Here is a 26,388-nt window from a genome sequence, read left to right on the forward strand (position 1 = left end):
CTGGAAAAAAAACAAAGGAAAGAAAAAGAAACAGATGATTTCGCACCAAAACACGGACTGAGAGAAACCGCACGCTGGACTTTGTAGACCTCGAATTTCCAACGAAACATGTTGTTTTCATCGTTAAATATGATTTCAGTCCAGAGTAATTGTCCAGTTTTTTTTATTCTAAAAAAACAGTAAAACTTAGGGTTTCCGGTCTGGTTGAAAATCTACTCACAGAAGTAAACCTAATTTAGGATTTATAGGTTTGGATTACTTACATTGGATGAAAAGCAGCATCACCCCCAGGATTTGTTTCCCGTCCAACACAGGGCAAACATACAGAGAGAATCAGACACACACATACACATTCGAAGCTACTCCCAGTGTGAATTCACCAATAAACCAAACAAGCTTTGGATTGTGGGAAAACAACAGCTGAAAAAAAAACCAACTCTTGAATTTAACCAGGGAATACTGGATGGGAGGCACCTGCATCGTGGAAAATGGAGACATCATTTTCTTCAGACTCAACATGTCAAAAGCAGCCAAAGAGCAATAGTTAGTCCACGCAGTCGCCAGAGGACAAGACGCAAACTTTCCCAAATTTTCTAAATTTCAATAAAAATATGAACCAGTCCGAATTTTTCAAATGAGGATCAAACTTTTTACTAAGAGTCATAATGCAACACTGAGCTGCAGAAATGAGGTTTAGATGCCAAAACCATGCTGCAGTAAAACCAGTGATTTTATTGCTGATGGCGGTAGCATCACAATAAAAGCCAAAAACTGAGTTTTTGAGAATATACATACTGCTGGCTGGTATAAATCCACTTCAGTCTGAAAATAAACACTGTGACTGGAGAGAAACAGTTTTGGCTGTTCGCAATAGATTTTGTAATGAAGTGTCTTCAGTTTGAACATTCCCAGCTTGTTCTCTTTGAAGAGTTTAAAGTTGTTGTATAATTGGTTATTTTTGCAATAAATGTGGATTTCACGTGGCTTCCCTGAACTGAAACGAGTGTGAAACCTGCTCTCAAGGTTGCTCTGTGAGTTACGCAGACTTTTCTTTTTAAATCAAATTTTAAGCAAATGATGGATTCAGATACTTTGTGTTTCTCTTCCTCCCTTGCCTGTAATGGTCTCATTCAACTAACACGGGTAATCAAAACCAAGAAAACATTTGCATGGCTTGGATTTTGAGACACACACACACACACACACACACACACACACACACACACACACACACACACACACACACACACACACACACACACACACACACACACACACTACTTGCACTCCCACAGTTGCCTAATTGCGCTGACCGTTACATTCGCAACATGTCGAGACCTGACATCTCAACACAAACTTGTTTGTCAGGGTGAGTCGGGACTAATTTGCTCGCTTCCATGTTTTTTTTTTTTTTTTTGAAGGGCACACAAGGATCAGATGGTACCAAAGGAGAAAAGGTCAGTCCAGTATCTTTATTAAGATTGCGTTTCAGTTGTTTTTCTTCCTCGACTCCTTTATTTAGTTATCAACTAGATTGACGAGACCCAATCAGGTAAGTTTGCTCTGGTATCTCTTGCCTTTCGAGTAATTTAGTTAGTTTTTTTTTCCCCTGACTGACTCCTTCTTTTAATTAGTCCTTATTGTAGTTTGGAGACGCTTACTGACCGGTGGTGGTCTCTATGTGTTCAGGGGGAGTCGTGCTCCGCATGCCCCACTCTCGGACCCCCGACGCTCCAGCAGAAAGGCGCCAAGGGGGATCCTGGGATCGGACCGAAAGGAGAGCAAGTAAGTCTGTATGATCGACATGTGCTGTGAAAACATGTTTCCATATGTGTACAAATTGTTTTTCGAAATGTCACTGTATTTTGCACCAGAAAGTTTCATTAATATTTATATATTTATGTTAGGTTTGCAGTACGTATTGGTAGAAAGTGTTGGGTTCTGTTTAAAAACAGACATTTTCATCACGTATACTCCGCGCTGCAGCAAAGACAAACTTCAGAGTTTCTATTTAAAAGGTTATGACGCTATTTTACCAGTCCGGCCCACTCAAGATGGCGTTGGCTGTTTGACAGTGATCCAGGAAGTATACTCGGGCACAAAGAAAAAAAAACGGAATATGTGGCTTAAACTGACCTGGCTATAGTATTATTTTAGTATTTGTCTATTTTTGATTTTATTTGCGTCACTGCGTTCTGCTTGTCCATGTGTACAGCCATAAGCGCCTTCATTAAAATGATATATCATCCCCTTTTTTCCGCTCCACAGGGCGAGCCAGGAAATATGGGATCACCTGGCCTTAAAGGAGATAAGGTAAACAACATAAAAAGAAAGAGCACTGGAGAGTGGGTGACCTCAATAGAAGAGGAGGCCTACGTGGGGGTAAACTCACACAGTGGGGATCTAAGAGAGTCTCTTAAAACTGCGCTAATTTTCGGGCCCCCAAACTGTTCTGCCACAGGGAATTTCCACGACTGCAAAGTTATTAAAAGGCCGATGTAGTGGACTACATGTACAGTGTACTACGAAATGTAGATCATCAAATCCCCTAAAATTTAAATGACCAATCTATTCTTATCATTTCGTAAAGTTCATATGGTGACTATTTTGTGTCTGAAGGGGGATGCGGGCAGCAAAGGAGCTGATGGGAAGCCGGTAAGGTCAGATTCAGTTCTTTGAAATGTTCTGTTTGGTTTCACCACTTGATTCAGTCGTGTGTGTGTGTGTGTGTGTGTGTGTGTGTGTGTGTGTGTGTGTGTGTGTGTGTGTGTGTGTGTGTGTGTGTGTGTGTGTGTGTGTGTGTGTGTGTGTGTGTGTGTGTGTGTGTGACAGGGAAAACCTGGACAAAGGGCAGTTCCTGGCAAGGATGGACTAAAGGGTGCAAAGGTAGGAGAATGGAGTGTAAATATTGGCTGAGTAACACATTTTGGTGAAATATTCTACTTATTCCATCTGTAATTCTATCTTCTGTACTCGCGTTATTATATTGGGTTATGTCGATTTATGTACAGCACTTTGCTTCAGCCATGGTTGTTTATAAAATGCTCTTTAGATGAAGTTGAGCTGCAGTCCTCTTAAAATTTTTTTATATTGGTAGCAACATCAATCATCAATATGTTTTGGGCTGTCTTTCCTATTTCTTCTTAGTCCTACATTATCTTCATTATCAAGACACATGTTCACACTAATTCGACAAATAGTTGAGGACAACATAAGCTCAGCTTTGTTTATGTTATATATCACGGGGATTTAAAGACCTTTAATCACATTTCCTAAAGGATTATGGAGGAGACATTAATCTCAGCTTCACTGGTGGTCGGAGATACGTTGATGTGGTTAATATACGGGCCTAATGTGTACAATTAAGATATAACAACACATAACATTCCAGATGTGTGACTTCAGAGGAAAACCTCATATGTGTATCATTCACACAGGCGAAGCTCAACAAAACCTTTAAAATACAGCATATAATCCGTACAATTTGTTTCCTCGACAGATTGTTAGAGGCTTTCGGTCAATTGTGCCGTCTTTCCCCACGCTTCTCTCCTCCACTCACATTTGCATTTGTTTGCAGGGCGAACAGGGGCCTTCCGGTTTAGGTCTTCCTGGCTCAAAGGGTGAGAAGGTAAGGACACAGGCCGTGTGTGCGTGTCATAAAGCTTGGCTATCATTCACATTCCTCCCCCTCCTTCCCCAGGGCGAGAGCAGTGTGTGTCAGCCATCAGAGGTCAGCAGCGGACCCGCCAGATGCAAATTGCTTGGGACAAATGGCCAACCAGGTCCTCCAGGGCCGCCTGGACCCCCAGGTCTCGGGGCTGATGGGAAACAGGTGGGCTGATGGGGGGGAAAAAAAAAAGGATTTGATTAATTTCATTGATGCATTGCTTGTGTCGCAATCTGCCTGTGTCCTATGCTTAATTGTTTCCTGGACAGATTGATGATTCCATTTTAACTTTTCATTTATTGACTGAATGCGTGCATGCATGTCAATGTACACTGGGAAGCTACAAATGAATTGGCCCCTTTGTGGGATGAATAACGGCTGAACTGAACTGAACTGATGGTAAAGACTGAAAAGACCTTGTTTGTCTGAATTGTCAGATGAGGAGAGATGAGAAACACTCGGCACTGTGTTGTTTCCCCCCTTTAGTGAGGCTCAATGCTTAGCCTGAGGTTATTATAGTTTCTATCTAAGTGAGTGGATTCAAGTGTCCATTTGCAGTGTCTTTTTGTCCTCTTTTTCATAACTCATTATGTTCCTGTGTTTTTATTGCCTATCATACTCATGGTGCGCCACATCCACCACCTTGGGGTCTTTTCCTTTTAAATATTTGAGTAGAAATCACAATGAAAAGAAACACATGTACGGTCAGATTAATTGTTATTTTCCTAACATGAATTTTTACAACATAATTTTTATTGTAATAAAGACAAATGAGCATGATAAAATAAGACTTAAAAAATCACAGGTGCAATACAGCCACAGACTATTAATGATTCAAGGTTTGTAGATATTTTGATTTAAAATAAGAGTTCTGCTTTTGATTGCCTGTGAATTTGATAAACATTAGGAAGTCGGGCATTTAACCAAAGACTCCTCCGCCCACACTTTGAAAACCCCCCCGTGGGAACGATTGCTTCATCGCGATAAGTATCAGGCGTCATGATTCATCCTATTTTTTAGGTTAAGCATCGTCCGCATGGGTGAAAACAAGGAGACGGGCAGAAAATTCAACCGCAATGCGAATCAGCACATAATGTTTTACTGTACAAATGGGATACACGGGGATTCTCCTCTTTTAGCTACTAACTATGATAAATCTCTTGTCGGCGTCTGTCACCCTGCTCAATTACACGCTGCGTGCCTCTGTGGTTAGCTGTATGTCAACAGTTATAATCTTACCTGACCGGATCGCACAGTACTGTACTTGCACATGACTGCACACATTTTTGAGTGTGCGTGTCTTTCCCTGTATTTATGTATTTTTTTTTTAATTTTTGCATCTATACATCACTTTCTATTTGCTCTTACAGGGCGTGCCAGGAATGATTGGTGCAAGAGGAGAGAAGGTACATTTTCCGGCTGAATTATCTGTGCACATTCATCTTACAGCATATTAAAGATGCTCTCTGTCTGTTCTGAATTAAACATGTAATTCGATCCCATGAGGCTTTTATACCGTGACATGTCCACTCTCATGAGAAAAGAAATAAAAATCCTCAAGCAATGAGAGTATTCAGATGACTTCCACGAGGCTTTAATGACATTCTGAACTAATTTGACATCTACTGAGGCCAGTAGGTATCAGATTGTATTTCACAGGCAGCCATAGTCCCGCTTCTTTTTAGACCAGCGGATCAGTCTTTGGGAACATTCACATCACTTTACCCTGAAAAAAAAAACAAAAAAAAAAACGGGGAAATAAATCTGCCATCAACATAGACAGGGTGCCGCCTTAAATTACCTTGAAAGCCATCCACTGGAATTACTCTGCTTCAACTTCAAAGCGCAGCCAGATAGTTACTGGAATACTGAGACTGATAGTGTCCATATTGGAGCGCTAAATGAATTACATCTATTTTTCTTTTTTTTTCTTTCTCCACATAAGTTCAAATGAATCAAAAGCACTGGCCCTGGTTTAGTGAAGGACACAACAATGACCCTTTATAGCTTTCTTGATATGGGTCATTTTTCACCAAAACACATCGTGTTGGTTTTTTTACTGTCTTACACACATACTGCACAAGTTCTTTCGATGATTGTCCAGCCCTTTTTTTTAATATGAAAACTTGGGTTGTTTTTATTGCTGTTTATTCTCCATGTTTATTCTCACTACCACCAGCTGTTAATAAGTTTGAGTGTGGCCTCATATGCTCTTAATAAAGGTTGTGAAAGCTATAAAAAAAAAAAAATCTGACTGTCTGGCATTTTTTTTTTTAATACCAGGGTGAACAAGGAAACCAAGGAGAAAATGGATTGGATGGAGTTTCAGGTACTCCAGGGCTGCCTGGAGAGCCTGGTCGGGATGGATTCATGGGATTGAAGGGAGAGAAGGTATATAATCTTACAGTTTGGACTGCTTTTGTCATTTGTCTACCAACATTATCATGCAAGAATGTACAATATTTTTAGCATTTTTTTTTCTTGCCTACCTACTTGTTAATCGTGGACAAAACATTAAACTAATGTGAAGTCAGAAGGTGAGTTTTGTCTACAGCTATGTGTTGTAGGACCTCAAAGCTAAAATAAAAAGTTGAAATAAGTCCCCCTTTAAAGGGTCAAATGGGAGTCTATTGAGGACACATCTGAGGGTGTCTTTTAGTTAACATTCTTTTAAATAGGCCTTACTCAACCTTTTCAGACCCAAGACCAGAGTTGCAATCTTTCCCTACAAGTGAGAAAATGTCGACAGCTTCAGGGCCAAGTCGCTTTAGCTCACTCCAGAGTTTGCGAGCAAAACACAGCACGGAGGTTTTCGACTTGAGGGACTGCCGCCTTTATTTACACAATAACCGCAGCTGAAATGGTAAATTTGCCACCAGCTGATACCCCTTGCAGTGATACCTGGCCAAGTAAATCAAAGCAATTTATGTGAAGAAGTGAAATACATATTAGGAAAACGCTAATATATATAATTATGGTTTGTATTTAATGTTACCACCATCCGCTGTGGTCACACATTTTTCTTTTGTGAATGCAGTTTGCAGTGGATTAAAAATGGTTGCGGATTTATCCAAATGACGGCACTGATATTTTTTTTTAATTAAGCCTCCTTTTCCCCCCCAATGGATTCTGAGTGATGGTTTAGATTTCTTGTGTTCTCCCAGGGAGATGCTTGTACCAGCTGTTCCTCCACTGCCACTGAGGTGGGCTATGGCGTCGCTGCACCGGGCCCCAAAGGAGAGCGAGGGGATCCCGGTCCTCCGGGAGAGGGGAAGCCGGGCAGAAATGTGAGGAGGGAATTGCGTGATTACATTTTTACTGGAAGAAGTGCTGATGGATAAGCTCACTCATTCAAATTTTCAGGGAAAACCAGGTTTGCCAGGTGTTCAGGGGCCGGCCGGTCCCAAGGGAATCACGGTAAAGAATGCCCATTTATTGTATTGTCCCGTTTATAAATACATGCAAAATATATTGTCTGTATATGTATTAATGCGTTGTGTTTCGCCTCCTATAGGGAGAAGCTGGACCTGCAGGAGTCTCGCTTCAAGGACCACAAGTAAGGTGTCTTTAGAAAGAGTTGAATGTTGAAAGCTGCTGCAACTGATAAAGAAATCATGCCTGCAACCTTTAAAGGGGTAATATTATACAGCTTTTCAACACTTTCACATGGGTCTCATTGGTCCAAAAATGTTATATTCAAAGTTTATTGCCCCAAATCCAGCTTTTTACTTGATTTGAATATTGGATCATAGGAGCTGCATTGAGAATCTGCTGTGTCTGTGTGAGCTGGACTGTCTCCGCCTACACATGCCCATCTTGGGAAGAAGAAGTACTTCCTCTTGTGGTGCCATGTGCCAGAGCAGAGCTGCCTAATTGTGGGAGGAGTCAAAGGCAGGGCCTACCTGTATTGGGATTGGCTAAACCCTCAATGACACTACGTATACACGGTTTGATTTCTAATTCGCTCGTTGGAGCAACACACTTTTTAAAAACTGAAACAAGCCATGGTGAAATATGACACTTTCTTCATTTCTAGGGTGTCATCCCCAGGTATGGGGATGCATATTACTGTTGGAAAACCATTAGAAAGTGGAATTTGCATAATATGACCCCTTTAAATCAGAGGAGCCTAATAAATTGATTGAGGCAGTGTGGGCAGATCATGTGTCGTCAGTCTAACACAAACTTGGGCATCATAAGGCCCGGCGAAATCCTGAATTAAATGAAAACTGCTGATATTATTAGCTATATTACATATAAAATGGTCAACTTTTTTCACCTTATAGGCCATTATTATAGTATTGGTTGTGTCTATCAGCTTGGATAGACTCAACCATATTGTTACCTTGCAAAATTGGTGTTTCACAGTGGAGGAAAAATTATAGTTTTTAATTTTACTTAAGTAATGAACTCCAACTTTAGTCAAATGTAATCATTTCCAGATACAGACATGGACTCTGGCAAAAAGTGACGCAAAGCAATTGAAGCTCATGAGGAAAAATAAAGATTGAGAGATAACTCTTGTTGAGCAGAACTCAAGTCAACGTATGGCTTGGCATTCAATGGTAGTGCTAATTTTTCATGTGGCCCTTTGGGAAAATTAGTCGAAAGTAATGCCAGGTTGTTTTCTTTTCAATCATTTGCTTCGTTATGGAACGAGTTCATGACATGAGGAAGTTGATATTTATCCCAGGCGGTACATTTTTTTTTTCTTAATTTCATCCTCATAGGGCGTTGAAGGACCCAGAGGACTACCAGGACTTGTTGTAAGCTTTTTTCAAACATCTGAAGTTTTACATTTATATCTAAAAATCTATTAGACTTGAATCAAATCTTTATGTTTCCACACAGGGGCCTGCCGGTGTCAGTGGATTGCCTGGCCCTGCTGGCGCTGAAGGGGAAAAGGTAGATTAAATCAGAGCAGTTTAATTCCACACTATCATCGAGATGAATAACTTCCCCCTGCTCAGTTTTACCTGTCGTAAATTTACCGTTTGCAGGGATCCAAAGGTGATCCTGGGCTTCCTGGACCACAGGGGCCACAGGGTGTTGGAGTAGTAGGACCCCCGGTAGGATAATAAATCTGAGTGTTCATATGATGTAATGCTTTTATATCTTCAAACACGGTCTCCCATTTACTTCTGGCCCACAGGGTCGAGACGGAGCTCCCGGCTCTACAGGACAGCAGGGAGCTGACGGCAGACCCGTGAGTTGTCTCGTTTCTTTATCGTCTGAAGTGGTTTCTTTCATTTGCATGTTTTCCTTGTTCATTTGCATCATTAACTCGAAAAGAGCTGTAAGAAGAAAAAAAAAAAATGAAAGCCACAAAAACTGAAGCTGTCGCCTCCGAATTAATGTCTTCTCAGAGTTTTAATTTCCTTTCTGAGCGTCTTTGGGAATTGTCCTTGATTTAGGCGTCATTTGTAACCAAGGATGTCTGCCTCGATCCATAACAGAGGCGATGTCTGCTCCCATCTCATCCTCTGTCCCCTGATCTACGCTCGGCACACTGCCCCGTGAGCTTTCCTCTGAAAGAACAAAGCAGGAGTAACTAAGTGTTTGTCGTTGCGTGTGTGTGTGTGTGTGTGTGTGTGTGTGTGTGTGTGTGTGTGTGTGTGTGTGTTTGTTGGCTCTTGTCTTCCTTCTCTTGCAGGGACTTGATGGAGCTAGAGGGGACAAGGTAAGTCTACCGTTTTGTTTGGATGAAGGGAACCGGAGGGGTTTACATATAAGGGGGTGGAACAGATGGTAATCACAAGAGATAGCTCAACGCCCTCGCTGCCGCACCACCCGCCACACCCCACCCCACACACGCACACACACACACGCATGGGGACGCTAACGCCGCCGCGCACACACTCCTCGGCCTCGGGGCACAGATAGAGTAGCAGCGGAGGTGACAAGTGTACTGTTGCTGGCAGACAAGAGGAGTTTCGGGGGCCCTAAGAGAGAGCGTACGCGAGACTATTAATTACTGCATTCATCAGAGCAACCAGTCCACACTGTCACCGAGAGGGCGGGAGGGACGGAGACGTGGTCGAGGCAGCGCTGAAGGGTCACAAAGGGTGTAAGATGTGAGAGAAGGGCATGTGTGATGGCTGAGTTAAAATTAAAGTTCAGTATGGGAGGGGGGGGGATGCTGAAAGCAAGGAGAATGAGCAAGAGGGCAGACGAGTTATGTGTACAGAAGCTGCTCTGGTGGAACTCGTACATCATGCTTTACTTTGGTGTCATAATTTGGGATGTATTGTACGTACTTCATCAACATCTGCCACGTATCGTTTTCGTTGTCTTTTGGCTGCCACAGCAAATCATGTCATTTGCGTGACGCAGCAAACTGCCAGTCACAAGCTCGCTTCTCTAACCTGTAGGCCACCGGTGCCTAACCTCATGAACATCATTCATTGATTTTCTTTGATCGCTTGATCCTACTTAGGTTCGGAGGGGCTGTAGTCTACCAGACACACACTGTGACGGGGCTAACGTAAAACACACCCCGAAACCTTTTTGGGTGAGATTTCGAGTTACCGGTCTTTAAACTGTTGGAAGTCTAGAGGAAGGACATTCAACCTCCACACAGGAAATCCATGAATGGACTCAAACTTGCATGCACTCTGTGCCACCTTATAAAGATTTCACAGGACCGGGTGGAGGGGGATAAAAAAAAAAAAAAAAACTTCTCCTAAAAGCTTTCTTCCAGTAATAGGAGAAGTTTTAATGTTAAATGAGGACTTCGATTTGCAGGTTGTGCAAAGAGCTCCACTTTAGATTATTTTTAATGTTCATTTCAGGGTGAACCTGGAGATTGCAACTGCGTAGCGCCGGTGCACACGGGTGTTGGCGGACCAGTGAGTACACACTCACTCACGTGCACACACAGGAATAAACCCACGGACGTGCAGTTAATGCAATTCATTGCATTTCCGTTCCACACACTAGGAGCTTAAACAGATTTTATTAACACACTCAGATTTCATTATAGACTCCACAGGAGCCGTGTTGAGACATTTACACATTTACTGCTCTGTATGTTTTCAACGGTTTGACATTTGTTTGGCTCAACTTAATAACTTCACACTGTGCACTTTCTGTGTGTCGTACAAACACCGGTGCTGCTCTGATTTTCCTGTTCCTTGCCTTCCAGGGAGCTCCAGGAACTGCAGTGAACACGTGGCAGCCCGGGCCTCAGGTCTGATCTGACAGCCAGGAGTCCTGCCTGACAGCTCTGTGTCTCTTATTACTTTTCAAACTTTGGCAAATCACTGCATTTTGTTTGGATTGTGAATTTGTGTCATTTAGGGTCATCTTTCCATATGTTGCAGGGCCCCCCAGGACCTCCTGGCCCTCCTGGCCCCCCTGGGACTCAGGGGCCCATCGGAATCCAGGGAGCTCAGGTAGGAGAAATGCTGCGAAGGAAGTTGGGAGATTTGTTTTCAGTTCAATTCAGAAGCGGCTCCATTGGCCTGAATTGAACAAGGAGGGACTCATGATGCAGGCTTTCAGCTTGGGCACTTTGGGTTCATGCTTCGCATCTTCAGGGGTGAATACAATCCAATAATGTGCATGTAGGAAATGGACTGATGTGTGCAGTAACCTGAATACAAATAGGCTCAAGACTGAAATCAAGTTGAGATGGCACTAACCCGTCAGGTGCTTCAAGCTTTAACCCATGTGGGAAGCAAAATGAGCAAGCTTTCGATATGTCAGCCAAGACATGAACAGTTATCTGAAGGTCTGGTTTTAAATCCGCAACTTTGCCAAATGATTCATCAACCAAAGTATGAATTTGATTACCTTTTTGGGGATTTTTCTCATTTAAACAGACCTTCAAATAAAGTGATGCTCTGTGCTGTAAGAGTCAAAGGTGTAAAAAAAAAAAAAAGTGGGAAAACAAGCATTCAATGCTGAACTGAACAGGTCATGTCTGTGACTAGGGTTCATTTGTTTTAATCGCTGAACACAAAAGTTCTTAATTCATAAATTCAGTAGGATTCGGATTTCTGGTCAATTCTGAGACATGGCAAAGAGGGAACGACCTTTGTCTATTTCGAGCCTGCCCCTTTGACTCTGCCTTAACCCCCTGGTGGAGATGGGAGTGGTTAGCCCTCGACTGGCAGCAGACGAGTTCAACCTCAGTTCCTTCTTTCAGGGTATCCCCGGAAACGACGGGAATCCGGGTTTGCCTGGAAACAGCGTAAGTAAAAGTAGAAATAAAAAACAAAGGAGACAAAGGAGGAGAGGTGGATCTTGTACTGTGAGTCAAAATCTGGGGCCCACGTTTTTAAATCACGCACAATATTATTGGAGTTGGAATTGTAAAAAAAAAAAGAAAAAAGATGGCCCTATTGTTTTTATTGTGTATATTTGTGAGCACTGAATTTATGCAGAAGCACATTTAAAGTTTTGACCTGCTGTTAAACTAGTTAAAAGTGCTTTTTTATGTGTTACTGTGGACTGTCCTTATTCTAAAGTGGAGAAATAAGGTGCAGTGTGAAGTTTCTGACTACAAATTGTGTCAATTCCGTCTCTTTCAAGTCTGTTTATGGCTTAATTTCATTAGGGAAACATCAATGCTGATCTCCAGCCAGCACTCAAGGGGAACTTCACCTTCAGCAGAGGAATTAAAGTAGCTGCTTAATGAAGGAAAAGGGAGACGTTGTTGAAGCTGATCTTATAGAAACTCTGCGGAGAAGTTTTGATTGGTTGCACATTAAGGAGCACCTCGATTGTTAAAATGACTGCGCAGACTTAATCTCCATAGTAAAACGAGGGAAATGAAGGAGGGTGAGCGAGAGAGTTAGAGAGAGAGAGAGAAGGGTACTGGAGTTTAACTGAGTCCTCACACAAGATCCGATCTGTTGCTAAGCTGCGAACATTGACAGATCTGGCAGATTCTGTTCACTAAGCCCACTCTAGAATTTGTTTGGCCTTAATGTAGGTCATATAAAGCCATCAGTGCTTCTTTTTCTCCTCTGCTTCTGGTAGGTATTATTTCTCTGAGAGTAGCGGCTCAGCTCTTGGGGCCCCAGCAAACTGCTTATGTCTTTAAAAAACATGGTGCTGCTCTGAAATATCACAACGTTGGCAATTTGCGGATCCCTTAAGAGTACGGCTGAAGTGAACATTGCACAGTGACATATAATTATAAAGAAACCTTCCTTTGAGCCCGTCCAGTAATGCACAAGGCCTCCGCCTGAGCTTGTGTAACAGCTAATAGTGTGTGGCATGAAATAGCCTTTCAAGCTAATGGCTCCAGTTTGAACAATGTCAAATGGCTTCGTAATGACTTTGAAACCAGGCCAGGCGCTATTGACATGCTCCCTCAGCTTTGACTGGAACCGGACCGCCTTTCTCTGTAGGTGTGATTCAGCCGGTGCTGATTAGACATACATGCTCAGCCATATCGAGACGTTTGTCAGTTTTCTGTGTTCTGCAGAGTTTACTTGTACACATCCGGTATGATGGGACCGAGGCAGTTCTTCTCTTAATTTGTTAAATCTTTTGGGCGGCAGCACCCTGTACAAAACTCGGGTTTAGTGAACGTATTAAGAAGTATGTTATCCTGATTCTCGCTGGAGGTTTCCACATCTGTCCATATTTCTGTTTCCCAACTTTGGAATGAATTAGTATTTTAGCATTTACTGTTTGTTTTTTGTTCAGAATTGTAATGGATTTTTGGTTCAAAATGTAGTGTCATTAGGGTCAGTCTATTTGAGATTTTATTTTATTTTTTTATGCACCCAAGTCTTTTAAATATGTTAAAAATACATTGCTAAATAATTGGGCACCAATGGGGTACCAACAGGCAATTTCGGGTTTGTACTTAAAAGGAAATGACACAATATGTAACAAAGTAATTTTAAAGTAGTAATAAAGTGATAATGGCACATTACATCATGCATGATGTAGTTTCAGAGCAACAATAAATTAAAAATATGTAAATGATAGAAAATAGGTAGTTATGCTCTAATATATTTATGTGGGCGACAATAATGTAAAGCTAAGGCCTTTAATTTGGTGAATTTGCATGAAATCAAGACGGTTACACCAACATGTTTGAGGGAAAAAATACTGGCTTCTATTTATGTAACAAGATTATATTTCATAAGCATGGTGGATAGAGTTCATACCAATAATGTAATAATGGCTAATAGCTTAATATCTGCCAGTAAAGTAATAATATTGACCGTTTTTGAATGTAATAAAGCCAATATCCTAATGGAATGAAAGTAAAACATATTGTTTGTGTTTCCTGAAAGACTGAGTGTGACAACTATGCTCACCCCTACAGCACCATGCAGCCCGAGAAGTTGATTCAAGAGTAAAAGTCGACGAGGCGTCAGTCATATCACAGTTGTCGGCTTAACTTTCACAAATGTTGTCTTTCATTCTTCACTACATCAGCATTAAGAAGCGAAATGTCCACATAGCACAGCTTTTCTTTTTTTTTCCTACTATGGTAGATGATTTTGTTCTGATTAAAATTCATGTGTAATAATCAACCAAGACCAAGGTGGTGTGGTGTCTTTGTCTTGATGAGTCACAGGCCTGCACGGAAGTCTGAATCCGTCTAATTGCCAGTAACAGTCTGTTAAACAAATGATTACGCTAACCTTGAGACGAGGAATTGGTCCCCATTGTCGTCGTGTCCCTATTAAGGAGTCATGTCATGGTGAAATTGTCTAGTAGCTGAAGGACCCTCGCTTTACTACAGCGTTGTCCTTGAACTGCATTTGAAGAAGGAAACTTAGTTGTCTCGTATGAGAAAAAGAGGTGGTGGTGATGATGTGGGTGAGTATTAACTGAATTTCCATTTTTCCTGCAGGTTTCTACTGGATCGTCCGAACTGCCGCGCGACTCCGCCGGAGTGCCTGGCGATGTACGTTCACTGTCAAAAAGACACTATTTGAGGGACCGGGTGCATTTGAGGAAATTCATGCGTGCGTTGTGCGTGTAACACAGGAGCCCTGTGAAGGAGGCTGCACGCCCGGGTTCCCGGGGGTGCCAGGTACGGCTGGTGCCAAGGGAGAAAAAGGAGACGAGGGTAAGCCTGGCGTCAACCCCTTGGACAGCTGTGACAGGGTAAGAAACTTGGATGAATGTTTTTTGGATTGTTTTTGACTGTGCGTGACTTGATTTGCCTCCAATGGAAAGTGTTCTATGCCTACTTGCAGTGTTTGGACAAACTGAGGGATGAGCAGGCGACACAAGCCGGGGTCAGTTCAAACTAAATCTACACCATCATTTCCAAGTGTCTTCATCTGTGTGAGGACATTGTCATTAAATGTATTTTCCTCACAGGGAGAACGCACGGGATCCCCAGGACTTCCAGGAACGCCTGGATCACCGGGAATGCAAGGAGAGAGAGTAGGTGTCAGTCATCGTGGCCGTACGCCCGTGTTCAGACCACATATATATCGATCACCTTTCTATATTTCTCTGTGCCCTAGGGCCTGAACGGAGAAAGAGGCCCAGCTGGAATTCCAGGCCTCATGGTAAGTTGTACTCGAGTAATTACAGAAAGTCCTACCAGAGTTGAACTTCTATTACAGGGTGCACATGAAAACTATCTCACACATATTTATACCAAATAAACAACCTAGTAAAAAAATAAACAAATCTACATAAACAGTAATTACTGATGCCGGTGTTAAAAAAAAAAAAAAGGGCAAATCATATGTAGCATTCATTTAAAACCTTCATATCGGCAACATTATGCATGTTTTTATCTCAACGGTGGAAGTCAGTTCTAAAAATCCTGCCAGTTCACTGCCTCAATCCTAATATGATTCACTTTGATTTGAAAGCATCAGCCAATCACTGACCACCGCGTAACTGGGCCAATGGCATTAAACGGTATTCAACTTTGGCTGAGTCCAGATTGAGGTTGTGCGCTCACACATGCACAGGGAGAATGTGCATTCTCCACATTTCACAGCCTCGAATCAAAATGTTGAGTGTGGAGAGAGTGAACGGCTACTGTACTGTCATTTTTTTAAAGAACTGGAAGCAAATCTCTGTTTAGATGAATCATCACAGACGTCTCAGCTGGACCAGACACTATTTGTAAGCACAGAATCGTGGATGTTTCGTCTGGTTTATGCCTCAGCTGCATTTTCTTTTGTTAATCCAAAACCATGAATCTGTAACAGTGATGACCTTTTTGAAAAAAAAAATTGTATTTAGAGTTTTTGAATATCTCTACAGCATCCATATTATGACTTTAAGAGGAATTCTCCACTACTTTGATGGCATACTGTTGTATTTTAGCACATTTAAAGTGTATTATCAACAGATAAATATTCAGTGATGTGATTGTAATCACATTAAATTTGCTCGTGTGTATGTGAGGAGAAAGAGTCTAATCATTATTTTTGGGACGGCACCGTCTGGGATTTGGTCTCAAAGCTGAGATCTCTGACAGGAGCTGAGCTGGTGCCACTTTCTATGGGTTGACAGAGCCCCCTGCTGGTCACAAACATTTTACACAATGCTGAGTCTCTGCAGTGTTCATCTTTTTGTCAGGAACAGACGGAATCCTGGTTTTAACCAGACACAGATTTCATGTTTATCAGTTTGTCTCCTCTCAGGTGTTTTTCTTCATATTATTTTTTTTTTCTTCTTCACAGGGTCCGCCTGGTTTCCCCGGTCCTCAGGGCCCACCGGGTTTATCTGTGAGTTTCATTCACACCTTCACACATTTTGTCTATGAAGAAGTTAGAGATTTGGTGATACTCCATCATGATACTTCAGTTCCTGTCTGTATTTATCAAGACCCACAGGGAATTATGAATTAGATTTAGTAATTTACTAACTGTCAAAGTACCATTTCTTTCCAAACAGACCTGTTGACGATGATGCTTCTGGATTATTATGACCTTAGAGCTAATGTTCATAAAAATTAAAAAAAAAAAAGACTTTTATGGAAGTTTCTCTTCACATTAAAGCCCTTGGTATACTTTGTATTTTCATATTTGGTAATAGGAGCATTTAAATTGTGAGACGATTAATGAGCCAGCTCTGTTCCATTTCACAAATTCACATTCACTTTTAAATATCTCCCATCTTTTTTTTTTTTTTCCTGTAGAACATTGAATAAATTCATCTTTTGAGCTGAAAGCCGTTACGATCCGTCGCGCAATTTTAGTGGGGAAATAACTTGGGCTGAGCAGAAAACGGCTCACACATTTCTAAGATATTACCAGGAATAAGGTCTTACGGTGTGGCGTTATAATTTATAGCAGTACAGTTTCTCTTATGGCTTTATGATGTATTCTTTTAGATTAAAATCGTGATTTAAGTAATGAAGACCCTGGATGAAAAAAATTAAAAAATACAACATTTTACCAGGGAATGTGATTGAGCACAAGTATAAAACAGAAAATTGCTCCTGTAAAAGTACACATTTTAATAGATATATAAAGTTACTTCTAACTGGTATGATGGATTCATCTCTCTTTATTTCCTCTCAAATATGGATCATCTCACTTTTAAATCAGGCCCTGCTTGATTATTCCATCTCTGCGGTACCCCCCCACTCCCCCACTCCCCGCCTCCCTGCGTGGCTCTTTAATGAAAGTTATTTCAGATGAGGAAACGGTTTGGTTGTCTCTTTCTCTCCAGTTGTTCAATTATTTCCCACGTCGAAGTGATGGAGAGCGGAGCTGCTGTGCAGACCGAGAACCCTCCTCCCCCTCCTTCCTCCTCCTCCTCCTCCACCCCCTCCTCTCCTTCCACCTCCTCATAGGGATTTATTGTTTTAGTAGAATAGAGATGCTAAATGGGTGAGCCATGTGAGCGCCACATGGAATCCATTTACAGCGTAGTTGCACTTTATGGCAGGTGTTGGCGTCTGCTCGCATGCGGCGACGAGTCACTCTGTACAGTCTGCGAGGGGGATTGTGACGCCGCCGCCGCTGAGCGCGTCGCTCATATTCAGGGCCGAGGAAGTCGTTCCGGCAATTGCTTTCCCTGAATTACAGCCTCCCGTAAACACTCTCGTGTGACTAAACTCTTGCGGCTTTATTAATTTGATTTAAAAAAAAAAAAAAAAAAAAAAAAAAAAGCAACATTGAATTACTATTCTGATACATTTATGAAGATGGGAAAATCATCTTCTCACACCCCAAAAAATTAAATAGAAAAAATACTTCTCATCTGACTTCCATGAGATGTTGCTAGGCAACAGATCACACTTACATGGGCATATTAATATTTACATGAAAACAGCTTTCGGCAATTCAATTAATGAGCAGACAGTTTTAACACGTCACCGGTGAAAGTCCACCTGTGATGTGACAGCGTGGGCTGGCTGCTCGTTCTCATTCTCGGTTGCGTGTATTATTGTTATTTGGTTTGTTTCAGGCCTTTTTACAGCTTTGTGTGTTCTGCGAAAATAGTCTCTAAGGTCTTGTGATTCGGCGTAATATATGCACCTCAATCGGCGAAAGCGAGAAAAGGACAGCGAAGAGGGGAGCAAAATTTGAAGTTTATCAGCGTCATTTGTGCGGTAAGGAAATAATGAAGCAAGAACGGAAGCAGTTGGACTGAGAAGACAGTGTTTTGCCTCTGGGTATCGCCATCCGAGAGCTAAATTACCATCCTGAAACCTCATTGAGGTGTAGAACAGAGGACAAAATCAGTTGGCGGCGGTCCCGTGGGGGCAAAAATTTCAAGCCAGTTAGCCTGTTTCCTCTCTTTGATATTGACTTAACATCTTTTTTTTTTTTCCCTCCCCTGCTTCCACCTGGGGACCCTCTATCGCAATCACACAATTCACACCCTCCCCCTCATTATCTAATCTCACCTCACTCCTGTCATCCTCAGGGTCAGCACGGCGAGCGGGGGGAACCCGGCCTCGCGGGGATTAAGGGTGAGCAGGTAAGTGTCTGACAACCAGTTTCCCAGAAATTATAACATGTAGAAAAATAATTGGTTCCTGTGTTTGATTGATTCAATGATCTTTACCTCAGGGCGCGCCAGGGACACCTGGGTACCCAGGAACGATGGGGCCGCCTGGACTGCCTGTAAGTTTGCCGCCCAATGCCTCATTATAAAGGAACTATGGGGCTGATAACGCCTTGACAGCTTTCATGGATGGGCAGCGGGTTACGCTGACAAGCAGGCCGCCGCTGATCCACTGCCTCTCTGTGTTTTGTCAGGGACTGAAGGGCGAACGAGGAATCCCGGGAAGCAATGGGCTGAAAGGAGAATCAGTAAGCCACCGCGCCCGCACTGTCATGATATACAAAATGAATCTGCCGCTTGCGTTGTACGTTATTGGCAAACATTTCCTTCCCCTCTGCAGGGTCCACCCGGTAGCCCCGGCTACCAAGGACAGGCTGGCTCACCGGTCAGTATTTCATCATAAATTTGGCTTGGCTTGGTCTGCCTTTCTCCATTCATCATTCCAAACTGTATTAAGTGAGAGAACATTGTGTGTCTGCAGGGCATTAAAGGAGACACGGGCCCAGCAGGGCCTGCTGGTCCCAAGGGAGATCAGGTATGTTGCAATACTCCACTCTACAGCAAAATGTAGAAGAGGAAAATACAGGATTTCGTTCATTGTCATGTCATTATTTTGAAGGGTTTCCAAGGACAGCCAGGTTTCCCAGGAACCCCGGTATGTAAACACATTTTTAACTCTTCTACTGTTTGTCAAACTGTCATATCAAGTTTGGACTATAAGCAAAATAAAAAAAACTCTCTTTTTCAAAGTGTGAGAACAGGAATAAAATCGTACCATAGTTAATAAAAGTTGCATAACACAAAAAAGAAGTTGCATTTTCCTCCTGATCACAAGATTATTTTTTTTCTTCCTCGTACCGCATCCCTCCCAAAGCTCTCCCAATACCCGCCACGAGACCTTAAGGATTCCTAGATGAAGAGACAGCATTGTCTTCATTGGACATCTATTTTAGGATGAGATTAAGAAATCCCACAGAGGGAGAACATGCAGACTTCACACGGAAAGGCCTCGAAACAAGGCATCGAAATAGGGGGTCCTCACTGTGAGGGAAGAGCGCGAACCATGACACACCGTGCACCCAGGAAAGGTTGTACAATGAAACAAACGCCTTCGCTTCAAGGTCAGTAACATGACTGGAGGCTATTTTTAAAAAACAAAAAAAAAAAAAAAAAAAACATCGGGAGACATTCACCATGCTGTGAAAGGCTGGAGGCAACAACAACTCAGGAGTAAAATGGTGAAAAACCTGAGGAGTGCATTATTCATGGTGTGTGATCTTTACATCACACGCCCCAAAAAATGATTCCGACCGCTTTATCCATCTTACGTTCACCACCCTCTCACAGGACCAACGCAGAAAGACAGACCACCACACGCACTCATACACACCCACGGGAATGAGAAGACCGTGCGTGTACAGTATTAATAGACGTACACCACAAAAATGGCGGAACGCTTTCCTCGGCGGCTGTGTGACACCTCGAGACGTACACCAGCCTCACAGAAGGCCTCACTTTCTCAATTCTAATAATCGTCTCAGTGTTGGGCCAGTAAGTTAATCCAGAGCGACGCCCTCGCCCACAACAATGCAATGGGCGCTTGGAAGTACAAAGGCAGTGATGTTCAGGTTTGAAGACGTCTCTTCGTCTGAACGCGTTGGACATAAGTGTTCACACTGTGAGGAGGGTGTGCTAACCACAAACCACAATTTATCAATTTACAAAGCATCTGCGCGTTTGTATTTGCACATTGTTGCGTTCTAACTTTCGTATACATGTGTAATTTTAGGGTCCGCCAGGTCCGTCCGGCAAAAGTGGAAGGGAAGGGTCTCCTGGCCTCAAAGGTGATAAGGTGAGTTCACATTACAGGTTGAACTGTTTGCGTTGAACGGTCATGATCAACATCGTCACTGAAAATACCTCCTCTCAAAGGGCAACATCGGAACTCAAGGCTCTCAGGGGTCAACTGGATCCCCCGGTTCTCCCGGCTCCCCGGGGTTAATGGTACATATGCTATGCCACTTTATTTTTTCGCGCTGCGTGTGATGTAATTTTGATTTCGTTCAGACTTTTTTTATGCACCGCACACGACTCTGAGTCCTCATCTGCTCTCTCCACTGAAAAGGGCCCCCCCGGCATAGAGGGAATGGATGGAAAAGATGGGAAACCAGGGCTGCGGGTAAGTCACGGCACTGAACCGACGAGCCCGCGCACATGCATTGAGATGCTAATACACAGTGTATCGAGGCGTTATTGTGTAAGGTGGCTGACCTATAGCAATGGGTGTTTTCCGTCGTCAGGGAGAGGTGGGCCCTCCAGGCCCAGCAGGACCACGAGGAATCCCGGTGAGTATCGACTTTAACGTTTCCCCGACCTTTAGTCAGTGTGGAAAACTGCATGCCTGCAACAATAGGGAATGCGATCGAGAATGTCATACTGCAGGAAAAACAATGCGTTCTGCTTTGGTGCCTGTTTAATTCAATTTTGTCCATAGGTTCAATCCATAGCTGAATGAAAGATAGATAACCTAAAGTTAATACCAACATCACTCAACAATAATACCAACAATAAGTTTTTTAAAGGGCCGAATAGCCGGGAATTTCACTTTTCTCAATTCTGACAAGTCTATTAAAAAACATAAAATATAAAAAAAAATATATATATATATAGATATTTTTTTTTTTTTTTTTTTTTTTCTTTTAACACAACCATCTTTTGTGGTAATTTGAGATTGACCGCTTGTTCAAGACACAGCCTTTCTGCATCACTCTTTATTGCTTTTTTTTTTTTTTTTTTTAACCATTGAATGACTTTTGTATTTGTTAGGCCAACCAGCCAACACTGCAAAGATATGAAAGTGTATACTCCCAACCACATATTACCAACATTAATTAACCCAACAGTCAAGATATAGGTGAACCCTTTGCATTAAATGCATCATATACAATAGTTTTTATTTGATATGTATCCCTCACTATTTTTGCTTTAGTTGTTTATTATAAGGCCAGTTTAATAAATGTCACATCAAAATGTGGAGATGCTATTTCTAGTGCACATTTAAAATGTTCGTTCTTGCTGTCGTCTCCGGAACTTTGTTGTCTTGTATATCAACACAGATGATGTGATGATAGTCAGGCTCGATGAGAAAAGGAGTGTAGCTGCCTTTTGCCATTCTCTCTTTCTCGGTCTGACTATCTCCGTTTGTGTTCTACCCGAGAGCAGGTGTTGAGAATTTCAAAGACGCGTCTGCCTCTTCTTTGGGCAGCTTCGGCTTTGTGAATTTTTACACTGTACCAAGCGCATTCTCTCTGATGTCTCTCCTCAGGGATTCAAAGGGAAAACTGGCCACGCTGGCTTCCCTGGACAGAAGGTCAGCCAACACTCATTGCTCTACCTTCACATTGTGTTTGTCTTGTTTGTCGAGACACAACTGTCGTCTCCCGCTTGAGTGCGAGGCCAGACTGTTTTATCAAGCTGCTAATTATGATGAAATCGAGTTTTTTCGCTGCCGCCCGAACTCGTTGCTCCGGAGCTTTGCTGGTGCATCGATGCATTCTTCTCATGGTTTTACTGCTGTTATCTTCTTTTTATTGCTGTCTTGTTCCTCCAGGGTGAAGCTGGACCTTCAGGCCCACCGGGGCCGTCTGGAAGAATAGGACATGACGTGAGTAATGACCTTTTTCAGTTGATTAAAGTTTCTAAACTGTGAACACAAGATTTCTAAAGGTATTTTTATGTATCCTTTCAGGGTGATCCGGGTACTCCAGGACCTCAGGGACGACCCGGACCTCCTGGTCACCTTGTAGGTTCACTCCTTTTTATATTGTATTGTACATATATATAAATAAAAAAAAAAAAATATATATATATATATATTTTGTGGGTTACTATGTTTATGTAGTGTTTGCTGTCCCCCATCAGGGTTCCACAGGCCCTGCTGGACCCCCAGGACCTCCAGGCCCATCAGGATTGGTAAGAGGAGAATCCTCATAATCATCATTATCATCATTAAATTATAATAATAAATCATGTTAATTGCCTCTGTCTCATTTCTGATGGATTGTTCTTTATAAAAAAGATAAAAAATAAAAAAAAAGTTTTCTAAAAACAAGCATCTGCCCACAGAGGACAACACGTATTATCGACGCTAATTACGGTCGGAGACAATAATTACAGAGGCTGCACTTACTGAATAAGGAAATTAAATGGGTGACCACTTAAACCAAGCCTAAATGAATGTGCCTTTAGAAAATGGTGCATGATTGTCTGTAATTATTTGTTGCTTGTGTGTCAGTGAAACCAGCTGAAATGAATGAAAAAGTAAAAAACAGTGGACTCCTTTCCCTTTTTTTTTTTTTTTTTTAGGGTATAAAAGGAGATAAAGGCCAGGGTGGAGAAAGAGGTCTTCCAGGGATGGTTGGACCCCCAGGACCACCTGGACATCCAGGACCTTTAGTTAGTCTTTTTTTGTTGTTTTTACGATATCTGCAAACTTTCAAATGTTTACCCTTCATGTTAAATGCAGCACAAATCTACTCATCTTCCACTGAACCTTGTTTTCCGGTTTCGATTTTTTGCGTTTCAGGGCGAGCCCGGCAGTGACGGCGTTCCGGGTAAAGACGTGAGTGATGTCTCGGCGGTGGCCTTTTCCTCCTTTATTGTGTCACGGCGAGAGATTGATGTGCGTGTGTTTTATTCCCCGCCGGGCGTTTCTTTTTTTCTTTTTGTGTGTTGACAGGGGTCGGCGGGCTTACCAGGGGACAGTGGGCAGCCGGGTCAGAAGGTAAGAGCCGACTCAGCGTGTGTCGTGGAGCTTAGCGTCAACCATCCATTACCTCCGCAGAGCGTCGGGAGCGCCGCCCGGGCCCGACGAGACTTGAACGCCGGCTGACTGTAGTGCTGAATACGCTTGCTCCCACCCATTTTTGCCCACTCAGCACCCAAACTTACACACAGTCATCAGTTCACTAACCCGGCAAAGCTCCCCCCCCCCCCGCTGATCCCCTCCTCACCTCACGTCACCTGCTCAGGCAGCCCGTCGCCCCTCTGCAGCCTGTTGGCTCTCTCTTCAGACCCCAGCTTACAGTAGGTAGGGTACAGTGATAAAGTTATTCTTTCGCCTCTGGGATAATGCTATTAAGCATGAGAGGAGATGCTCGATGAGGCTATTTGTCACGCTGACAGGTTGGCATTGTCAGGGTTTTCGCCGCGCCAACGAGGAGAACAGAGGAGGAACACGAGAACGGACTCCTCTATTCTTCTTGCGCCTCTCCGTTCCATGAGCCGCTTGTCTTTCGCTGACGTGTAAACATTAGACGTCCATTATGGGCTGCTTTGTCCCAGATAAATCACTGTCGCTAATGTCGCGGGGCTGTTTCCGAGGGTTTTTACATCACCTGAATGGTAAAAAGCTCCTCTATGTGGAAAGTGATAAAGATGTACCCGAAGGGTCTTCTCTGAAATGAACTTAATATTAACGTTTACTCTGTTTGCCTCCGAAGGTTGGAGGGTAATTCCGTTTTAAAACGTCAAAGTGATGATGTAATGGAACAGTTTGCCATCGCCGCTTCACCTTGTTGTCTTCAAATTCATCTCACGCCTGCTTAAACTTCCACCGTGAGGAGAGACAGAAATATAGGAAAAAAAACAGAAAAAGGACAAGAGTTATGATATCAAAGCTGTATTTTGACGACAGGAACTTTCTCCAAGTACCAGGAACCATCACCGGAAATTTGTGTTTCCACTGCAGGGATGAGAAGTTTTATTTTTTGTGCTCGCAAAGAAAGCTTGAAAAACTTTAGGGGTGTTCTTTCTCTCTTTCTCTCTGTGTAAAAAAAACCCGGATAGTTTTCCTTCATTTATCCTTAATCAAAGTGTCTTTTCCAGTGTTGTCTCAATGAACTGTTGTTTTACAGTGCAGTAAAACACCATCAAAAACCCACTCCATATTTACAGTCTGTCAAATGAGGTTGAAGGCCCCTCCATCATTTTTACTGCATCGATCTTGTTTGACTTTGGTCTTCTTCTGAAGTGGAGGTGCAGTGATTTACTTTACATTTATCAGCATGTAGGTATCGCACTACATGAGGCTGTGGTTTAAATACAAGCAACAACAGGCACAGAGACCTTTTTAGTTCTGTAAAGAAAGGATGAAGAAGTATATGGTGGGAAAACAAAATCTTTGTCCATAATGATTTTGAATGATAAGACTTGAAGCGTTCAAGTCTTCACCAGTTGAAATTGACCCTATTGACACAATTGTGAAACCACTCGTCTTTCTGTCCAGGGTGAATCAGGGTCTCCTGGCCAAAGGGGCGCTCCAGGGGAGAGAGGAAGACCTGGCCCCCCCGGTGGTGGAGGATATCACTCCAAGGACGCACAGCCCATGATTGGTCCAGTTGGACCGCGAGGGGAAAGGGGAAGCCCGGGCTCAGCGGGTTCTCCCGGACCTCCTGGTTCTCCGGGCTCACCAGGAAATGAGGCGAGTCACTGAATCACTGCACTTATATATGAAGCAGCAGTCTGATTACTGTTTATGTATTTCCACTGTGCTGGTTTGATATTTTTAGAGTGAAATGAGAAAGGTGGCTTAAGGCATTCATTACTTCCATCTGTTCTTGCAAATAACATTTTTTAATGAGCCACTGTGATTAATGTTTGTTTATCTCTTTATTTTCTCTTTCGTTAAACAGGCTGTTGTCAACTATGACGAGATCAAGAACTTCATCCGCCAGCAGGTCATAAAGGTGTTTGATGGTGAGGACATTGCGCACCACATTTAGGGTTGCAGGTGGGAAGGAACGTATGAAAACAGTGAAAGGTATTACATTATTGCATATTACATAATGCGGCGCTACAACGTCTTTTGAGGTTCCGGAGCTGACGGGAGGCCAGGGCTTTGCCTGCACAGAGCAAACCAAATCAAATTTTGCACAAGCCTAAAGAAAGCAAGACAATACTTACTCCTAAATAAAAGAGGGGGTCCACGGACTTTCTTACATGCTTTTATCTGGGCTTCTATGTTTCAATCATCAATCCTCAATAATTCTCTTAACTTCTGGTTTCCTCTCCCCAGAGAGAATGGCCTACTACATGTCACGCATGCAGACGCCAGTGGAGATGGCGGCGTCTCCGGGTCGACCTGGGCCTCCAGGAAAAGACGGCTCTCCAGGTAACCCTGGGTCTCCCGGCACACCCGGGCTCCCCGGGCAGATCGGCAGACAAGGCCGGCAAGGACCTTTGGGATCGCCAGGTAAATCTAAGCGACGGTAAATGTCGTTCAGTGTCGAGCTGCTATTCGCTCTGATCACGCAATGCTTTTTTGTGCAGGCCCTCGAGGACCACAGGGAGTTAAAGGAGACAAGGGCATGGGAGAGGCCGGAGATATGGGACCTCCAGGAGCACCAGGTAAAGTACCGTAAATTGTGAAGCGTCGCTTAATTATTAAAACTAAGCAACTTCTAGAACTCGTTAAAAATGCATTAACTATGGTAAAATGTTTGCCTTCATTGTTGATTAGTAAATTGCTAGCATGATCATAGTAGTTTGGAATTTGTTTAAAAAATTTCTTAATTAAAATTACCAACCTAATTCGTTCCGACCGAATCAGGATGTGAGAATCTTTAATCATCATAAAGATCGCAGGTCGACGGCTAAATGAGCTAATCAGCGTCTGCAGTCACTCCACATAGAGCGCTTTATTGAATTTGGGATTAAAAGACCAATGTGCTTATGTCAAATTATGAATTTTAATG

General features: G+C 42.7%; 1 protein-coding gene across 4 annotated transcripts in view; it reads left to right on the forward strand.

The window, feature by feature from the left end:
• Nucleotides 1-26,388, forward strand: part of col16a1 (collagen, type XVI, alpha 1) — a 77,491-nt gene that overhangs the window by 48,357 nt on the left and 2,746 nt on the right. For 3 of the 4 annotated variants that reach the window (XM_080484390.1, XM_080484391.1, XM_080484393.1), the window contains 48 exons: nucleotides 1,422-1,457; nucleotides 1,690-1,785; nucleotides 2,269-2,313; nucleotides 2,620-2,655; nucleotides 2,833-2,886; nucleotides 3,578-3,628; nucleotides 3,701-3,832; nucleotides 5,038-5,073; nucleotides 5,951-6,058; nucleotides 6,832-6,954; nucleotides 7,031-7,084; nucleotides 7,182-7,223; nucleotides 8,398-8,433; nucleotides 8,519-8,572; nucleotides 8,668-8,736; nucleotides 8,820-8,873; nucleotides 9,321-9,347; nucleotides 10,459-10,515; nucleotides 10,812-10,856; nucleotides 10,990-11,061; nucleotides 11,817-11,861; nucleotides 14,493-14,546; nucleotides 14,630-14,749; nucleotides 14,842-14,883; nucleotides 14,969-15,034; nucleotides 15,118-15,162; nucleotides 16,297-16,341; nucleotides 18,494-18,547; nucleotides 18,640-18,693; nucleotides 18,829-18,882; nucleotides 18,975-19,019; nucleotides 19,116-19,169; nucleotides 19,254-19,289; nucleotides 20,424-20,486; nucleotides 20,567-20,638; nucleotides 20,760-20,813; nucleotides 20,935-20,979; nucleotides 21,960-22,004; nucleotides 22,245-22,298; nucleotides 22,383-22,436; nucleotides 22,556-22,606; nucleotides 23,000-23,089; nucleotides 23,220-23,255; nucleotides 23,373-23,417; nucleotides 24,921-25,115; nucleotides 25,327-25,390; nucleotides 25,710-25,886; nucleotides 25,964-26,041. In XM_080484390.1, the coding sequence (XP_080340516.1) occupies nucleotides 1,422-1,457; nucleotides 1,690-1,785; nucleotides 2,269-2,313; nucleotides 2,620-2,655; nucleotides 2,833-2,886; nucleotides 3,578-3,628; nucleotides 3,701-3,832; nucleotides 5,038-5,073; nucleotides 5,951-6,058; nucleotides 6,832-6,954; nucleotides 7,031-7,084; nucleotides 7,182-7,223; nucleotides 8,398-8,433; nucleotides 8,519-8,572; nucleotides 8,668-8,736; nucleotides 8,820-8,873; nucleotides 9,321-9,347; nucleotides 10,459-10,515; nucleotides 10,812-10,856; nucleotides 10,990-11,061; nucleotides 11,817-11,861; nucleotides 14,493-14,546; nucleotides 14,630-14,749; nucleotides 14,842-14,883; nucleotides 14,969-15,034; nucleotides 15,118-15,162; nucleotides 16,297-16,341; nucleotides 18,494-18,547; nucleotides 18,640-18,693; nucleotides 18,829-18,882; nucleotides 18,975-19,019; nucleotides 19,116-19,169; nucleotides 19,254-19,289; nucleotides 20,424-20,486; nucleotides 20,567-20,638; nucleotides 20,760-20,813; nucleotides 20,935-20,979; nucleotides 21,960-22,004; nucleotides 22,245-22,298; nucleotides 22,383-22,436; nucleotides 22,556-22,606; nucleotides 23,000-23,089; nucleotides 23,220-23,255; nucleotides 23,373-23,417; nucleotides 24,921-25,115; nucleotides 25,327-25,390; nucleotides 25,710-25,886; nucleotides 25,964-26,041 (3,064 nt within the window). The remainder of the gene's footprint in view (nucleotides 1-1,421; nucleotides 1,458-1,689; nucleotides 1,786-2,268; nucleotides 2,314-2,619; nucleotides 2,656-2,832; nucleotides 2,887-3,577; nucleotides 3,629-3,700; nucleotides 3,833-5,037; nucleotides 5,074-5,950; nucleotides 6,059-6,831; nucleotides 6,955-7,030; nucleotides 7,085-7,181; nucleotides 7,224-8,397; nucleotides 8,434-8,518; nucleotides 8,573-8,667; nucleotides 8,737-8,819; nucleotides 8,874-9,320; nucleotides 9,348-10,458; nucleotides 10,516-10,811; nucleotides 10,857-10,989; nucleotides 11,062-11,816; nucleotides 11,862-14,492; nucleotides 14,547-14,629; nucleotides 14,750-14,841; nucleotides 14,884-14,968; nucleotides 15,035-15,117; nucleotides 15,163-16,296; nucleotides 16,342-18,493; nucleotides 18,548-18,639; nucleotides 18,694-18,828; nucleotides 18,883-18,974; nucleotides 19,020-19,115; nucleotides 19,170-19,253; nucleotides 19,290-20,423; nucleotides 20,487-20,566; nucleotides 20,639-20,759; nucleotides 20,814-20,934; nucleotides 20,980-21,959; nucleotides 22,005-22,244; nucleotides 22,299-22,382; nucleotides 22,437-22,555; nucleotides 22,607-22,999; nucleotides 23,090-23,219; nucleotides 23,256-23,372; nucleotides 23,418-24,920; nucleotides 25,116-25,326; nucleotides 25,391-25,709; nucleotides 25,887-25,963; nucleotides 26,042-26,388) is intronic. The other variant, XM_080484392.1, reaches the window with a different exon arrangement.

Source organism: Lipophrys pholis, assembly GCF_963383615.2.
Source record: "Lipophrys pholis genome assembly, chromosome: 17".
Lineage (NCBI taxonomy): Eukaryota > Metazoa > Chordata > Actinopteri > Blenniiformes > Blenniidae > Lipophrys > Lipophrys pholis.